Source organism: Epinephelus fuscoguttatus, linkage group LG18, assembly GCF_011397635.1.
Source record: "Epinephelus fuscoguttatus linkage group LG18, E.fuscoguttatus.final_Chr_v1".
Taxonomy (NCBI): domain Eukaryota; kingdom Metazoa; phylum Chordata; class Actinopteri; order Perciformes; family Serranidae; genus Epinephelus; species Epinephelus fuscoguttatus.
Window position 1 is genome coordinate 13359025 of NC_064769.1, and position 18055 is coordinate 13377079.

At 40.9% G+C, this 18055-nt stretch overlaps 1 protein-coding gene across 2 annotated transcripts; it reads right to left on the bottom strand.

Moving 5' to 3' along the window:
• Nucleotides 1–178: 178 nt before the first annotated feature.
• On the bottom strand, nucleotides 179–17590 carry hnrpkl (heterogeneous nuclear ribonucleoprotein K, like). Of its 2 annotated transcripts, none has more exons than XM_049604287.1 (16): nucleotides 17356–17590; nucleotides 15904–16013; nucleotides 15069–15166; nucleotides 14900–14956; nucleotides 14049–14092; nucleotides 12745–12817; nucleotides 10553–10666; nucleotides 10258–10386; nucleotides 9777–10084; nucleotides 9524–9577; nucleotides 9219–9258; nucleotides 6400–6415; nucleotides 5355–5387; nucleotides 5154–5221; nucleotides 4872–5041; nucleotides 179–2548 (listed from the first exon to the last, which is right to left on the bottom strand). In XM_049604287.1, the coding sequence occupies exons 2-16, from the start codon at nucleotides 15962–15964 to the stop codon at nucleotides 2518–2520; spliced, it is 1296 nt and encodes a 431-aa protein (XP_049460244.1). In that variant the 5' UTR covers nucleotides 15965–16013; nucleotides 17356–17590; the 3' UTR covers nucleotides 179–2517. The 2 variants fall into 2 exon arrangements, with proteins under 2 accessions (XP_049460244.1, XP_049460245.1); XM_049604288.1 differs by lacking the exon at nucleotides 17356–17590 and adding an exon at nucleotides 17050–17310.
• Between the last annotated feature and the right edge of the window lie 465 nt (nucleotides 17591–18055).

Here is an 18055-nt window from a genome sequence, read left to right on the forward strand (position 1 = left end):
ACAGTGTGTGCTCTCACTATTACATTATAGGAACTAATTTCCGGTGTTAACTAGCGAACTACGGATACATGTAACAGAGCAACAGGCTGAGCCAATTCACTGGAAGCCAATTACAACCAGCACTGGATAAACACTGATTATTCTTCTGTTGAAAAAAATGCAGAATACACACACTGGGTGAACTGTGACACAGACTTTATTTACTAAACACCTGCAGGTACTACAGATATCAGACACAGATACAGATATGACCTGACAGAAAACACCACTCATGGACTCACAAAGCTGAACGCTCCTCATGTGACACTGCATCTTAAACTTTCAAACAAAAAAAGAAAAAGAAACTTTAAAAATGCGTCCAAACTCTCAAAATTTAAAAAAAAAAAAAAAACTTTCAAGAATAAATGGATCAAACAGATCAGATATAAAAGGCTGAACTACAGCGAGTCATGAGTGGCAGAAAATCAAATAACCATAGAAACAGAAAGAAAAAAAAAGATTTCCAAAACTGTCTTATGGCACCAAATCCTTCCGAGAAAGTAGAAAGTATCCTGGGCCTACCTAAACTAACCACTCATGAAATTACTGTTTCTATATAAATATATACACACACTTTATACAGCTCCTTGTCTTTCTATGAAAAACAAAAACCTTTTTTTAAAAAAAAAAAAAAAATAATAATCTTTTTGCTCTATCACACTGGCACATTTTTTCCAACTTAAAGCATAAGTATGACATTTTGGGAGAGACTTCTTATCCAATTTCTGACTGAGAGTAGAGAAAAACATTGACACTATAGGGCTCTCATATCTGTCCAGTTACTGCTAGCAGCCGTTAGCTTAGCACAAGGACTGGAAATGGGGGGGGGGGGGGTGAGACAGCTACCCTGGCTCTGCTGAACTATTCAAAGTCCATCTACTGTACAGGCACCTCAAAGGCTCAGTAATTAACACTTTATATATCATTTGTTTATTCCTATAAAAAGATAAAAACAACAATTCATCATTTTACAGGGGGTTGCTTGTCCCACCATAGATGGAATCACAATGTTTATTTACAGTAACTTCCAGGTAGAAAATCCTTGTGGCACTACAAAAAAATCCAACAATGCGGGCTACACTCTGCCTCAATTAGTTTGTTTTGTTGCCACCAACCAAAGGCAGACCAAAAAAAAAAAATCAATCATCGGTTTAAATGTGTGCTATATGTAGAATATTCTCATAGCTTTAGGAACAGAAGCTGTTATATTAAAGCCACCAGACTCCATTGACAAAAATAGTAATTTAACTCAGCAGAACACCAAGTTGTTGGTCTACTATGGCATCGATTGGTTAGTGTGTATGATAAAGTGAAACAATTATTAAAATATAGCGTACACTTACACTGCCATACATTTTTTTTGGTGGGTAAAATACACTGCTTAGCTTCCGTGCCGGTGAATTTGCTTTATTAAAGATGATACCAAAGCAACAAACTACCTAAAATGAGCACAGCAGAAACATCAGATAGCTCTGACCATTGTGTTTAACGATACTTTAAATGTAACAGCTGAAAATGACGGCACAGTTTGGCAAGTTTCACAATATTACATATTTCTGCAATTGTAATCTACTGCTAGTTGTTCTACTTTGAACTGACTGTTAGCGAGATGTCATGGTGATTCGGTCTATTTCTTGGCCAGTTAATGTTGCCAAGCAACAAGGAGAGACACCCGAAGTGAAGATAATGCTAAAAAAAAAATGTAGTTTTTACATTTGAACATGTTAATTAGCTCGCTTTGCAGTTGCTGGTAGGTGGAGTATGTTGCCCTCTAACAGAGCTTGCCAAATGTTTTTCCTGTTTCCAGTCTTTATGCTAAGCTAAGCTAATGGGCTGCTGCTTCATATTTACCATACAGCCGTAAGAGTGGTCATGATCATATCATCCAACACTCCACTAGAATGCAAGTAAGCGCGTTTCCCAAAATGTCAAACTCCTCCATTAAAGCCAATCTTACAAAAAGCACTTCACTTACCAGAGGAAAGGGATGTTGGATGTTGTGTAAAAATTAAAACTCATTTAAATGTTTTTTTTAACCATTCTGAGACCATGCATCTTCATTTAGAGAGTGTGCTTAAACGTTTGAGAGGGGGAAAAAACAAACTGAAACTCACATAATGTTCTTTACAAAAAGATTACATTCTGCATGCTGTACTGAATTGAGGGAGATAAGGGCCCGGGGTGGCTCACAACACCAAAAGTTATCACACGGATGAGTTTACTCCAATGACGGCACAAGAATCTCCTGAAAAATAACTACACCAGCACAGAAACATGTTGCTGACTCCTTGTTTGCTGTTTGACAGCTTAAGATTTTTTTTTCAAAACTCCTCAAAAATAAAAAATGTGTTTTATAGATAGATGGTGTAGTGTGTGATCGTGAGGGGAGGAGGGAAAGCAGAGGAATGTAGGCTCTGAATAGAAGGAGGAAACAGTATGGCAGCATGGCTTCACTCGTCTTCTTCGCTTCCCTCTTCCCTAGAAGAACCGGCCGGAGTACTGCCTCACACTGAAATAAGAGACAGATGAAGTTAAGGACATTTCATGATAACATTAAGAATATTTATTTGAACAGGAACGTGACATGGGTCAGGAGCTGTTAATGCTGGACGCTGCAAACTGTGAGACATTTTTCATGTGGAGCACAACTGTAAGTTATAAAAAGTATGCCAAGGTCAAGGCTGGAAATAAATTATGTCTGCGAGAAGCATTATGACTGCTGAGACCAGCTTAGCCATTTAGTGATGGGAGGAAAGGAAGTGTCTGTGAACTGAAAAGCTCTTCAAGATGAAATACTGGTGTTAGGAAAAAAGGCTCTACAGCCTTATGTTCTGGCATGGTGTGCAAAATGTGAACATTTATCAAAGGCAGTAAAGCACTGATTCCAGTAAAATCTCAGGGTTGCACAGAAGTTTAATAAAATTAGGGCTGTAACTGATATTTAATTTCATTATCGAATTGATTACTCTGCAAAGAACTGTCTATAAAATGTCAAATTAGTGAAAAACGCCTCATATAGTTTCACAGTGCCCAAGTTGTTGTATCAGATCAACAGCCCAAAACCCAAACATATTCAGGCCCTAACTACATGTATACAGATGTTTTTGAAAACTGATATTCCACATGCAAGCAGTTTTAGGTCACTAAAACAGAGGTTTTTAAAGCACCTTCTAAGATTTAGATTTTTTAAAACTCTGGTTATTTGTATCCATGTGGACTTAGAAAACGGAGTGTTTGGAAAATGATGTCATCTTTTCAATTCACCTTTGTCCACTGTTGCTTTGTGTAATGAGAATTGGCCATAGACAATAACAATGGCGAACTACCTATAAGTTGTTTACTTTTTGTTGGCACTGCTCAGTCTAATGACTACTTCAAAGCCCAGAAACACCAAACCAACATCCAAAAAATGAGTGGTAACAAAGGTCAACTACAGCCAACGGCCAACTAGCACATAAAATCTGCATCTACATGAGAGTAAATAATTATCCACACCAACAGGTGGCGGTAGTCTGTTTTCTTCATTTAAAAAAGGGAAACCAGAAGACATGTTCAAGATGCTGGTTAGCCAGTAAGCACATTAACAACACAATCCAATGTTCTCATACCCTCTTGTCTTACGCTGTTTGTTTACTTTCCTCACTTCCATTTCTCTCCTCGTACACTGAGCTGAACTGCCAATCAGAGTGATTTCATTCATCAGTGGGGTCTGCCAGGTCCAACATATATTTGATATGTTGAATTGGCCAAAGAAAAAAAAGCCAACAAGGGGCAACAATGTGGGACACTCCACAAAAACTGGGGCGGCAGTCACTCACCAACTGCCCAGTGTTGACCAACTGTTGGGACTTGTGTGTCAGGGCCCACAGCTTAAAACTTTGTATTGCTGCACCATTTCATAAATGGAGGTACCTGCTGCTCACAACGCTATTTGGTCCACCTCAGCATCCGCAGTTTAAAGTTTCCCAGAAACTAATGATTTTGGATCAGGCCTGGTCGAACCAGGAGGAAAACTTTCCATGTCCAGGGCATCACTCATATCTTTGAGTGAGATCCTTCATCATTATGAACAGTGATGAGATCTACAGTAAGTGTTTTGAAAAATGTAGGCTGTACACTTTACTACCTTTGCGATGAGGAGAGACTGTGAAAGAGAGCTAACACAAGCAAGTGTTTTGATTCATTTTTGCATTCTAGTATGAACAAAGACATTTTGTAAATCGAGGGCTGTCTGGTCTTAATTTTTACTTAAACGAAGGGGAAAAGTATCTCTTTTTAAAAAATATCTCTATAAGTGTAGACAGGGCCTCAGTTAACAGTTTAAGGTGACAACAACAAAGGAAGCAGAACTTCACATTTAAGAAAGTGAAACCATAAAATTTTCCTGTGTTTGCTTATCAGATGATTGAGTAATTCATTATCAAATCAGTTGCCAATTAAATTCTGTTGATCAATTAATCAATTAGTCAACCAATACTTTTAAAGCTCTACACAAATTAGCATCACTCTGCTCAACTTCTAATCTAAAACCTCTTAGGAAATGGTCGTGATAGTATATGCATTACATTGTATAGGACTCTTAACATAACACTATCAGTGAACAGACCTCATTATATATTTTATGTAATCTATTATTAAGTCTGTTTGTGTTTCACCTGGCTGCAAGACAGATTTACTCATGGGGGTCACCAAGGTTAAGCTGAAGTTAACTATCTAAGTGAGCAACTATAGTAGTGTTTGCTTCCATCCAGTGGTGGATGAACACACAGGCCATCAGAGGAGACACTGCTACAATGAGATGAGCTGTTAGGGGGAATCACAGGATCACATGCCTGTTCTGCAGCAGGTACTGGGCGTTCTGGATCTGGTCCTGTGTTCCTGTGATGGTGATGATGCGGTCCTCAGAGCCCTCTAGTGGTTCATCAATCTTGATGGATGCCCCGGACTCATGGCGGATCTGCTTGATCCTCTGGCCGCCCTTACCGATGATGGAGCCAGCCAGCTGCAAAACAACCACACAGACCAATTGAAAGTGGATTTAAGAGTGAAGTGTCTGTTTTGTGTCATTCTTTATTGTAAAAATCATGTTTTTTGAGAACAGATGTTTTACTTACATCTTTTGGGATGGTGACTTGTGTTGTGATGACAGGGCCTCCGATATCACTGTATGAGCCTCGACCCCCTACAGGAGGAGGTGAGAAAGACTTTTTAAGGTGAAACTCTCTTTAACTAAAGCATGCAATGAGAAGAAACATTCCCTTTAGGTCAGGTTAGGAGACAAGACACTGGGACAGTAATAATCCATCCCCACTCACCAGACTGAAAGTGCTCCCAGGAAGAATTGTTGTCTTTGAGAACATCGAAAAGGAAACAAGAGTGAAAAATGAAAATGAACCATGGGGACAAAGACAAGAGAGAGTGTGATTGTAAACAAGCAATACAGCAAATGCCCCAGACAAATACATTTTCCCTTTATGTGCTCTAACAAATTGATTACAGGAAAATGATGTTGTTGTTTTTCTTAATAGGAATGATCTATTCATTGATGTCATTCCTAGGATTGAGGACATGTCAAAACCTGCAGCCAAAACGGTACAACAGAGTTTTTTTAGAGCAAACAACATGAGTGATCAGACAGGTTTTCAACTACTGAGCATTACAGTTCATTCATCTATTAATGTTTTTAATTTAAAACGTTTTAAACATATCTCAGTTGAATCCAATCATCAAAACTATGTACTTATAAAAGGGTTAAATACAATGAAACGTCTGTCACAATCATCCATTTTTAGTCAAATTACTGTATTAAGCCAAAGAACAGTAAGCCAACATTTAACCAGGAAGTCTCTCTGCAAGAAAAGGCTGATCAGTTGCTGCACATTTTTGGAGTTAACTCTAACATTTACTTTTTTTAAAAAGTGGTTTAGATTTATACACTCAGTGTCTGCGTCAGCACATGTATAGTCTAATGCAATCTAATACAGTACTGTATTGCATTATATTAAGAGATGTTTCACTTCTCTATAAAATGTAGTCCAGTCCAAAACCACCTTTAACTATGACCTTAGTAATGAACATAACTGAATTTACATATAAACAAAAATGTTGCCAAAAATTGAACATAGTGAGCTTTATGACAACAGATGTTACATCAGGGCTGTTGTATCGGACTGCACAGGCTTGTACAAGTGTACCTAATATAGTGGACTAAGTGGCTGCCCTTAAATGACATGTCTGAAACAAGTAGTGGCAGAAACTATAATCATAGAACTTACGTTTTGGAAAAAAAAAAAAAAGAAGACATGATTTTTGATGAAATAACTGTAAATCTGTGCAGAATTTACATTAATCAACACTCACCATATCCGCCTCCACTCTGCATTTCAGGGATGAATGGAGAAAAAAGGGGAAACATAAAACAGTTTTAATGACACAATAATGACAGTATGACATCAGAGCCTTTTAACGTTTTCTGTACAACAGGATTCAGTTCAGATCTGGGTCTATTCTCATGTTGCAGCATGAAGAGGTTCCTGCACATTTTTCAATGACATTCATGCTTCAAATATCCCGTTCCACTTTATCTGAAAAGTACCTCATTGATTCGAAACTGGCTACTGAGACAATCTGAGGTAACTTATGGACCAACCTGAGATAATGAGTGTTTCTGGAATTGTTAATTTGATAATATGGTTTAGACACACCTTTAAAGCTCTCAGTCCTGAAAAGCTTATACAGTCTATGGTAAATACACAACCTTACTCCCACTGAGACGCATTATCATTGGTGAGCAGTTAGACCTGCAGTTTAAGTCCAACATGTACAATCTGTTGGCAAGACCAAGACTGGCAACAGCTGCAGCATTTAGGAACTGCATATGTAAACATGTTGGTGTGCCATCTACAGACAAGGACAGGATACGCTTTTGCAATTCTGACACTTTTGACATGCAGGCAAAGAGTGTGAGGACTGCAGTTATGTTTTACAATTGAATCCTGCAAGACTTCTGTTAACTTAAGTCCTGAGCAGTAGAAGATTGGAAAAAACATTGCCTGGTCTGATGAATCTTGACTTCTGCCACAAATCCATGGAGGCTGGTGATGGTGAAAAGCTCCAACATACTCTCTGTGTTCCATGTCCAACTGTACTTTGATTTGTATATTTCCCAATATATCGCAATCTTTATACATCTGTCTCACAGATATTTTCATATCTGATAACAGGCATTTTCATCTCTCCCAAGAATGTGCTAAATTGCTCACCACGAGTTCAAGGCCAGTTGGCTGCCTTTGTATTCCTTTAGAGACAAATTATGTAATTGCTGGTAATGGCGAAACTCCTCACACAATCTTTCTCCAAAACAAGCATCCATTTTTGTCTCTTTGCAAACCAGCTAGAGGTGCATACGTCACCAGGACAGGAGTGTGGGACAAGAGACGATATTTTTCTACCTGCAGCATGTGTAGTTGGTGTGCTTGCTATGTGTACACCTTGCCCAGTCACAAACTTTGGGCTGCAGACTGACATCCACAAAGAGGTCCCCATGGACTCTTGCCAACATGGGCGAAAGATGACATTCAGTATGAATTGGCTTTTATGGTGTGGGGAGTATTTTCTTAACACACATTTGGTCCCATTTAAGCATTGTTTAGATGCCACAGCCTGAGTGTGGTTGCTGACCACATGCATCCTTTATGACCACAGTCTACACTTCCCCTAATAGCTACTTCCAACAGAATAACACAAACAAAGCACACATCATCTCAAGCTTGTTCTTCCAACACGACAGTGAGTTCAGCGTACTCCAATGGCCTCCACAGTCACCAGATCCTATAGAACACCTTAAGGATTTCGTAGAACAGGAGACTTGCAGCATGACATGTACAGCTGACTAATCTGCAGCGACTGCATGATGCCATCACGTCAACATGGACCACCATCACTAAGGAATGTTTCAGCACTTTGTTGAACCCATGGCATAAAGAATTCAGGCCGTTCTAGGGTCAAACAAGGGTCTCACCCAGTCTTACAGATATGTGTCTGAATAAGAGGCCACTAAGTGTATTTCTGCTGAATATGAGACTTTATAGTTCACACAGCTCTTCAGATTTTGGTTAGTTTTGAGCGGAAAGAAAAGGGCCTTAAAACAGATTCTTTTTATTCTAAGATAAAACAACATTGTGTGGGAAGCAGACACACAAAGAGACGAAAAATAAAACAATATACAATGTAAGAATAAAAGTTGAAACCATTTTATAGTGGTCACAGGCGGCAACGCAGATATTAGGACTTCAAGAAATGTGAAACTGGGTCAAATATTTTAACACATTTAGTGTTCATTTAACCAAAGAATTAATAACTCATATTTAGTACATCTAAATGCAGGGTTGTAATTTGTCTGAACCCCATAATGCCGTTGAAATTGTTAGAGAAATGTCTTAATGGAGGAGTGTTAATTAGAGAAAGACTATACACTCAATAAATAAAACACACACATTTCTGCATACGTTTTGAAGTTATTTGAGCATAATATAAACATTTTCCAATTGTGAATCAAATGCTGAATTTATATAGTTTTGGTGAGTAAAAAAAGTGATAAGCATCATTCCTTATCTAAGAATAATATCATTTTTAAGTGATTTGTCTTCTCTTGAAACTAACTGCTAAAATTAATTTGCATTTTGATTTTTAAAAATCTCAGTGGCCTTTAAAATAAAAAAGATTCATGTCTGAGTATTTATGCCCGTCTGAAAAAAAACATGTTTGTTCTTAAATGTCAAGCATTAATCGACAGACAGCATATTGGTATTTATTTGATCAAATGTATTCTTTGGCTTCTTATTGAAACTATTTGCTGAAGGAAACCTGTTCAGGAATTGCTTTGGTTTCAGCTCAAGTTCATTTGCTAGCCTGGTGGATCTCTGGACTACGTACTCAGCTGCTCTGTGGTAACCACGGAGACAACTGTTGCCAGGCAACAACAGGCCCAGATCAGTGTGCATACACAGTGAAAAAGCAGCACAGTGTCCATGCCTCCGTGCTTGTACTACACTCAGAAAAAGGAATTCCAATCACCTCGTCTGAAACATAATTCACAGACACCTACTACACACAGCTAGGACGCTACAAACATACAGCTTAGCTTTACAGCAGCACCTGTAAACACAGACGGCACTCACCATGCTGTCGTAACGGTCTCCCCCTCGGCCTCTTCTGTCACTACAGACGAAAAAGGTATGCATTAATATAGTTTCTCCACTCTGGAGGACACTTAACACTACAGTATCGAGCAGGTCAGCGCTGTTAGACTGGTATTTAAAAAGCTGTGAGTGTGAAAGGACATGCAGACTCTACAGATGACCCGTGATCACACTCTGAATCAGGGCTGGTGGGTTGACATTCTGCTACTGAGCAACTTACACGAATATCTGTCACTCTGCTTTTGAGAGAAATTAAATTATTGACAATCCTACTACGTGTTCACCTTGGTCTGTCGTCCATGCCGCCATGATAGCTGCCATGCGAGAACCGGTCTCCCCTGCAAACAAAGACAAGCAAGGAAAGAGTGTCAGAAAAATTAAATACAACTGTATCTCAATCTCTTAACATCATTGCAGATTGTTATTGTCTGTTCACTACGAAACAAACCACTAAGGCAAACACACCAGAGTTCATTTTAACAAAACCAATCAGGTTAGAGATGTGAAAGCATCCACATTGAGTGGGCCCCTCCTTACCCTCCTCTTGGTGGTGGTGGCGGGGGAAGAGGCAGATTACGTGCTCGGCTGCCCCCTCGGCCACCTCTGCTCAGCGGTGGTGGAGGACCCCGACGGGGGCTCATGTCATCGTAATCCCTTCTGGAGGGAGGCATGGGTCTGTTGCCACGAACCGGGGGCATGCGCTCAAAGCCCCCGCGCACACGGATGGGGAAGCCGCCAATGGGTCGTCTGCCTCTCTCCTCGAATAACATGGTGAAACCGCCGTAGTCGTATGTCTCATCGTAGAAATTAGGGTCATAAGGCTGGGCACGGCCTTTGATTGGCGCCTGCAAAATGAAAGGACGATAAAAGAGATTGTCAAAGGCTGCTCTGTTCTGAAATAACTGTTGAAATGAGCTGCCTTTAGTCCTCCAACTATCCTTACATCTGTATGACATGAAACACATGACTGTATATAGTCTCTTGAGACTTTCAACAGACCTCAGAAATGTAAACTCACCTCTGACACCAGCTCCAGGATAACTTTTATACATTCAATGACACGTTCTGGCTTTCCTCCCACCAAGACGACTCTGTCAGTGGAGTGTGGACAGCACTCCTGGAACAGCTTGATGGTGGTCTGGGTGTTCTGGTGCATGGAAACATGACAATGTCAGACTTAAAACCAGACAATCAAATTCACTTGTGATTGCTTTGCTACAGGTGACAATTATGATTCTAACAATTCATCTCCAGGCTAACTGTTGGTGCAAAGCATCATGGCAAGGCGCCTGCTAATCTGGACTCTGTCCTACCTCTCTCAGCTCCTTTATCTTGGCACCTTTTACCCCGATGATGCCCCCTGCCAAACTCTGATGGATCAGCAAGCGGAGCTCAGAGTCAAAATCAATCCCACTGTAATGCTGGTACTACAGAAACACAAAGCAAGATCAGTGATGTCAGTGGGGTCTGAAACTCTTCCACTGATGATTAATAAACCATTTTCCCAATTTAATACATTGGAAATATGAGGAAATATAACATGTAGTGGGTTTTAAACTTTAACAAATCTGGACACAGAAAACAGACAATTTGGAAATTCATTACGAGCCTGCATCATGTGCTGTTAAAACATTTGAAACATTTATTTTATTCTGTAACACAATTTCAATTTTTGCTTTCACTTTCCTGAAATAATAGAAGTTATGAATGAAAACTGACACAGATAACTAGTTAATTCGTGCAGTTCTGATTAAACAAAATGAAACAAACATATTTGCAAGCTGCTTGAATCAATGTAGCTTTGTTTTAAAAGATCTGGCCTGGAATATCATTTCAGATTAGTGAATTCATACTTGTAATATTAAGGAGCAGTAAAATAAGCAGCAGTGTTTGAAGACATGTTTTAAAGCAGCACAGGGTAACTGACAGACTAACAAAGACGGCAAATAATTGGCACTCAAACTGCTGTTGCATCAGTCTCAAAAATTATCATATGACAAGAGAAACTCTCGGTAAATCATGACAGCATTTGCCAAACGCAGAAAAAAAATGCGCTGGTTTCGGAGAGCAGTGGTGGCAAAGATTGAGCTCATTAAAGAAACCAAGATTCGACTGAGTAGTTAGAAAATCACTGAAAAACAACAACCTCAAAAATAACACTGAATTACATTTGTGTGACAGTCGAGACAAAAGCTAATTACTGTGAGCTTCACAGAGGTGGTAGCTGTTACAGAGACGCCATTTGGAAAATATATTCAAGGCCAAAAAAGTAGGATACAAAATGTGTTATGAGGCGCATAAAACCTGGAGCTATAGAAATCTTTCACTTAGATGTTTGGACACATCTGAACCAATGCGTACCAACTGCTTTATATGGCAAGAGATCAATATTAGTATGGGTGGCTATCACATGGGTAAATGCGATAACAAATAACAGGTCTGGGCTCTCTGGTTGACCTGAGCGGTTTGAGAAGGCCATCGCAGTAAAATCATAAGGGTGACTTATGGCCAACCAGCAAATGGTTATGAAGAAGACTTTTGTTACCTGACTCAATGAGTCAACAAAATGTAGTGTTATTGGTGGAGTAAAGGCAGTTTTATTCTGTTAAGCTCAGATGAGGTTAGGTTATTTTGTCCATGCATGGCATGTATAGTAAGTCAAACTGCAGTACCCATTGGGAAGAGCAAGACAAGAGTGTATGCAATTAGTTGCATTAGCTTAGTCCAATAAAGATCAGTAATAAATTTAATTATTGCTTCAGGTCACAGATCAGACTTGAGTGTAAAATTTGGCCATAAAAGTCAATCAGGTCTTAAAGATGCAGGCATTTTTTTTGTTTGGGTCTCAGTTAAAAGGTGCCCTGCAGAGTTCTCTTGTAAACAAAGTTTAAAATATGTTAACATTAATTAATTAACAGCAAAACACATTAACATGCATGCATCCACTGCTAGCTCATTTAACACCACTGAGCAAGCTAGCATTACAGCTTAGCCAATTAAGACACCATCAATGTTTACATCTCGCAGTGACAAGCACATGAGCCTCTCATCCATGAGTAGATGCACGCTTCCTGCTGCGCTGTGAAACTGTTGGGGGGTGTAGTTCAGCAGAAAGAATATAGTTCCTACATGAAACTGCTCACAACAAGGTCTGTGGATTATATTGAGTAACTGTGTCATGATTTCTAGAGAGAGACATTGCTGTTGAGTTTTTCAAATATATTTTTTGGTGCTTTGAGCACAATCTAGATTGATAAATAGCACTACAGTTAAGCAGGAAAATTTATATTACTGATCTAGGGGTGAACTGTCCCTTTAGGTACCTTTACAGCTTGTGCAGAACTCAAATTCTGCATATTTATGCCCAAAATAAAATTTTTTCTGTTCTTTTAAGTCCCCCCAAAAAAATCAAAAAGCAATGTCATCAATCATCCTGGTCTTGCCCTTTGATCACAAACACATGATTAACAGGAAAATTAACATGGTAATTAACATGGTAGCTTACCTCCTCTAGAGTTGGTATGATTTTCAGCAGAATCTCTCCAATAGTGTCGATGCTGGCATTCACACTCAGGATCCTGTCAGGAACCATTTTGCCCAAAAGGAAGCAAGGCATTACAAGGGAGACAAACGGTAAAGCGAGAAGCAGTCCAACAAACAGTGACGGACAAACTGACGAAAGGTTTCAAACTATAAAAAAGAAAAAGTAAGACTGCTGCATACTACGCACAATTATAACTTTTCCCCAACACTAGACTAATTAAATAAGCAGCTGACATGCACTCATTCTAAAATCATTAAGTAAGAGAAGTCTTGGGAGGATGGGCAGCTTCAGAACGGCTCAAATTAACGTGAGACTGGCCACACAGAGTTGGGGGAGAGGGTGTGAGAGAGAGAGATCTTTTAATACCATCCCACCACCAGCAAGTTGGGGAAAAGGAACATAAACTCAAACATAAGCTTGCCATGACAACTGCGCCACCAGCACACCTTCTCATTGTGACCAGGGGGTTGGGGAGGAGGGGAAAGGTGGGGGAGGAGGGGGGCTCGGGGCTGAGGTGAGGAGGAGACGAGGTGGGCAGTAGAGAAGAGTAACAGAGCAGAGGGGTTGAGGTGGGGAAGGAGATGCGTGTGGTTACCAACTACTTTGTGGCACAGGACAGGAGCAGGGGTGGAGGGGGTTGGGGAGGGGAGGGGGGGGGGGGTTATGAAAGGTTTGGCAGGCAGCTCTGATCCGATGTGGCCTGAGAGAAATTCAACAGAACAGCACAATGAAATAAAGACACGACATTAATGAGTGACAGAGTGGGGGACGGAGCCTCCAGACAAGAGCCAGCGCTCTCTCGGAAAATCATGGACAGTGATGCTGACAACAGTGGGGGAGGGGGGTGGAGAAGGGGGGAGGTCGGAGGTAAGGGGGCCAGGTGGGCCACAGAGGACAGAGCGAGAAAAAGATGTCTGCTTTCCACAAGTTTCATGGTGAAATTAAACATCACAGCACGGAAAAACAACATCCAACAGCTGTGCTGCTATCCATTCAATACCAACTACTTGGCAGTGGGTTGTCAGTGACTCTGGACAATAAACTGTAATGACAAAAAGTCCAACTCAATGGAGATGCTTAAAATGGACATAAAAATCAAAAGGAACAATACACGTCTCTTACAAGTGGAGGAGGGGGTCTTTGGGGGAGGGGGGAGTATACTGTCATGTATATAAAAATGTTAAAATGAAACAGAAGGCAGGTTATCAAAGACATGTGTTTCACTGTTCTAATCAGGCAGTGAGGCAATAACTGGTGGGACATACCGCTCTGGGCCACTGCTGTCTGGGACTGATACACTGGCATTGTACTGCATGGGCCGAGGTGGTGGTGGTGGTGGTTGTGGTGGTGGTTGTGGTGGAGGAGGTTGGCATTGGGCGGGGGCATTCAATCACAAGATGTCAAGTTAGGTGCCCGTTTAAGGAGGGGCACGGTTTATGGGCGGGGCCAACCGGGAGTGTCAGGTGGGCGGGCGGGCGGGCGTTCAGGGGCGGGCGGAGGTTGGGCCAACGTCAAGGTGGGCAACGCAGGAGGGGCATGTCGATCCAGTACATGGGCAACGGAGGAAGGTGGCCAAAAATAAAAACAAAAAAAGTAAAGGAGAAGGGAAGAGGGGGAGAAGGAATACATTTTTAATTGAATACACGCTATACTTTGTCCCAAAAGTGAAATGAGAGACTTGAAACTGAGGTGAGTGAAGAAGAACAGGAAGTGTGACCTGGACAAAGATAAGTATAAAAAACAGTCTGGAGATTTTTGTCCCTGAGCCTATGTCCAGTCAGGCTTCCAGGCACCTGGTGTCACTTCAAGGTCAAACATAGCTTCAACTTCAACACTGTCAGGGGAACTGGAATCAGTCATAGAGGACTGGAAACAAAATGTCTAACAAGGCCTTCCTTCTCTTCTTCCACATGAGCCAACTTTGTTTTATCGTTAAAGAAAACTAATCTTTGACTAACAGTGCATGTCAATTCTCAAACCTGCAAGAAATCTGGGATTGTTTCCTCAGGAGTCCAGACTGATTGGAATTTAGGTCTGGATCCTTTTCATTTTATTAGACAACTAAATTTTCGTCTCAGCTGCAGAAATATCAGCAGCATTTCACCCGTTTACTCACGTCTGTGCGTAGGGCTTTTATGTTCTTGCCACCCTTTCCAATAACAGCACCGGCATTCTGTGGAGAAAAAGGTTTTCCTTAGAAATAAATCATTTTGATCAATAGGGGAAAAATAACCAACAGTGTGAACCAACAGTTAACGGGGCCCACAGAGCGAATGGGTCTTTACTTTGCTCTGAAGCAGCACACGCAGCTCCACCATCTCGTCTGCGTTGCGAGAACGTTTGAAGGCCTGCTCTTCGTCCATGTCCTCAGCTGGGCGTTTACCTGAGAGGGAAGACGACGCAGGTCAAATCTGAGCCCGGCAATTCTTCTGTCCGAGGTTTTTATTAGTAGCAGAATAGCCAAAGAATTTGGACTTTTCCAATTTAAACACCCCTGCATGGCAGTTTTAAAAAGGCAATCTTTGATTCTTTAAATGTTCTCATGTTTCACAAAGATTTTTTAAAATCTAAATCCTGCATTTATCTTCTATAAACACATAAAATGCTACACATGCCTGCTAAAATGTAGAACTATGTTGCCATAATATTTTGGAAAAAAAAAAAAAAAGAGCCAGACACATCCAAATGATCATCAACAACCACATCCACTGAAGGGTTAATAGAATAGACAAAAATATGAATACATGGCGAGCGCTAGGTCTACAGTATGTTCTACCCCAAGAACGTGTTTCATTTAGCAGCCAACTGTATCCTGGAATATGTCCAGCGCCAACATGTACCCTTCCTGGATTAAAACACGGGCAGATCTGCTCAGGGCCCACCAAACAGCAGTATCTTGGACAGGAGAATCCCGCAACCATCTGACAGGTCCACATGCTATGTAGTGCCAGCCAGAAATGTTCAGTTTTTTTCTTTTTTTACTCCCTTGAGTGAACTAATTAGCTGGTACTTCTACACACTGTACTTTAAGCTGGATATAACACTCCACGGGCTCAATTTATTTTCTACTTGCAGTTTATGTTATGGTCATGATCAAAATGAAGATGCGTAAGATGTTACCATTAGTGTCAGTGTTGCTGAATGAGATGTCTTCGTCTTGCTGATCGAGTTTCACCTCCATTGTTTTGCACCTGCAATGGAATGCAAACAGGCTCCTCTCCCTGGATCCGCTAAAAAGAGGGGGTGGGCGACAAAATGCAATCAGCATGGCTACACATGGTACAAGCAAAGATACATCAAGTATTCTTATAAGAGCTGCAACCAACATTTCTTATTATCAGTTAATCTGTCAGTCATTTTATTAAGTAACCGATTGTTTGGCCTGTAACACACCAAAACAGTGTCCACTATACGTTCCCATTCTGCATCTTCAAATCTTCAAATATGTTGTTTTGTCCAAGAAACAGTCAGAACCCAAAATATATTCAGTCTATTACCACATAAAATTAGGAAGAGCAGCAAATTCTTACATATTTATAGTTGGAAACAGAGTGTTTGGCGATTACTGGATTATACAAAGTAGCTGCAGACTACTGATCCACTATTCGATTAATAATTTCAACTGTAACTCTGTAGCCTTTTTTTATCGTATTCAAATTGAGGGATTAAGGACAGAGGGTGTCCTGTGCTATCCAAATTGTGAAGTCCCTTGAGGCAAATTTGTGATTTGTGATTTTGGTCTACATACATAAAATTGACCTGTGCTGTTGCCTGGGTGTTTCAGCATTGTAACAGTCTGAATCTAGGACTGGAAACTTTAAATATAGTCTCAAAGTAGCTTGCATGAGCTCTACTGTACGCATGCAGTCCACCTACATGCACTGCCCACTGTTGCTAGTAAAATGCTGCAAAAACAGGTTGGACTTGTGCAAGCATCACTCACTGTACTGAGGCCTTGCTAAGTTATAAGGAGATGCTGGTTAACGCCTACACAGCGCAGGAATTTGCACCCATTTTAACTGATAAAGGATTTACAAGAGCATTCACAGCTACCCCCATGTATGGAGGTTGTCTAGAAAATATACAGGTGTATTATTGCTTAACAAATTAGCCGTCTGTGGGGGAGAACCCCTCACCATGCACTGAAACTAGTTACACCGATCCTTTCCCCATTTATCTACGCCTACATGTAAAACAGCTCCGTGAACGTTACATAAAAGGTAACTGCGCAATTTGGTACACACGAAAGGAAAACATGTTTGTCACCTGAGCTGTCTGCCTGCAAACAGAAGTTAGCAAGCTCCGCGCTAAGTTGACATGACTTCGCTAAGCTAACACCTCCGCTAAGCTAGCCAGCTGCTGTCTGTGTGTTTTGCGAGGCGTGTCTACCAGCTACAGTGTACACGTTGCGACTGTACAGCGTTCACTGGCGAGACATAACATGGAACAATCCAGCTCTCCTCGTAAATGTCAGCTGTGAAATCAAATTACGTGGACCCTAGATAGCAATTAGGCTAGATGACGCAACGTCAAATACTGAGCTAACACGGTGTGACAGCTGGAAAAACAAACCTGCAGCAAAGCCACGTTCACTGCGGTCCTCCACGGTTTCCTTGCCCAGAAACGTTCGCACGTTTTCAGCATGGAGAGGAGATACTGTGGATGAGCTCGATTCGTCGACACTCACCCGGTGGTTTGTTACTTATGGGTATAAAGTCAGCACGGGCGGGCGGTGCTAAGCTCCATTACATTCACAGCGAGGACTCGATGTACCCGTATGGCCAAGAAGAACAAGTTATCAAACGCACTGTTAATTGTTCTGGTATTTCACCTGAGTTTAGACTCGCAGGCAGCGGTCCCTCTCGACCCCGCCCCCCTTGGCAGACACTCCACTTACTTCAACTACGGCGTGTCTGCTACAAGTTTAATGCCCTGAGCTCAGGCTGTCAGGTTAATTTACAGTTACATTTGCAGTGCTCATGTGCTTCGGCTGCGTCCCAGCTCAATACTAACTACATATTACCGTAAGTCTCACCCGATTTTGAGTACAGCAGACAGGCAAACTGACCAAATTAAATATGGCTAAAGATTTAAAGATATTTTGGGACTGTGTCATTCACTGACACTCTTCCAGTACTTCTAGGCTTGTTAGTCCTAAAACTTGAAGAGTATTTAACTGTAAAAGTGAGAAATATGCTAGAAAATACAAGTGTGGTTCGTTAATGACCATTGCCCCCATTGTATTTGGTGGGAGGATACAAAAAACACCCAA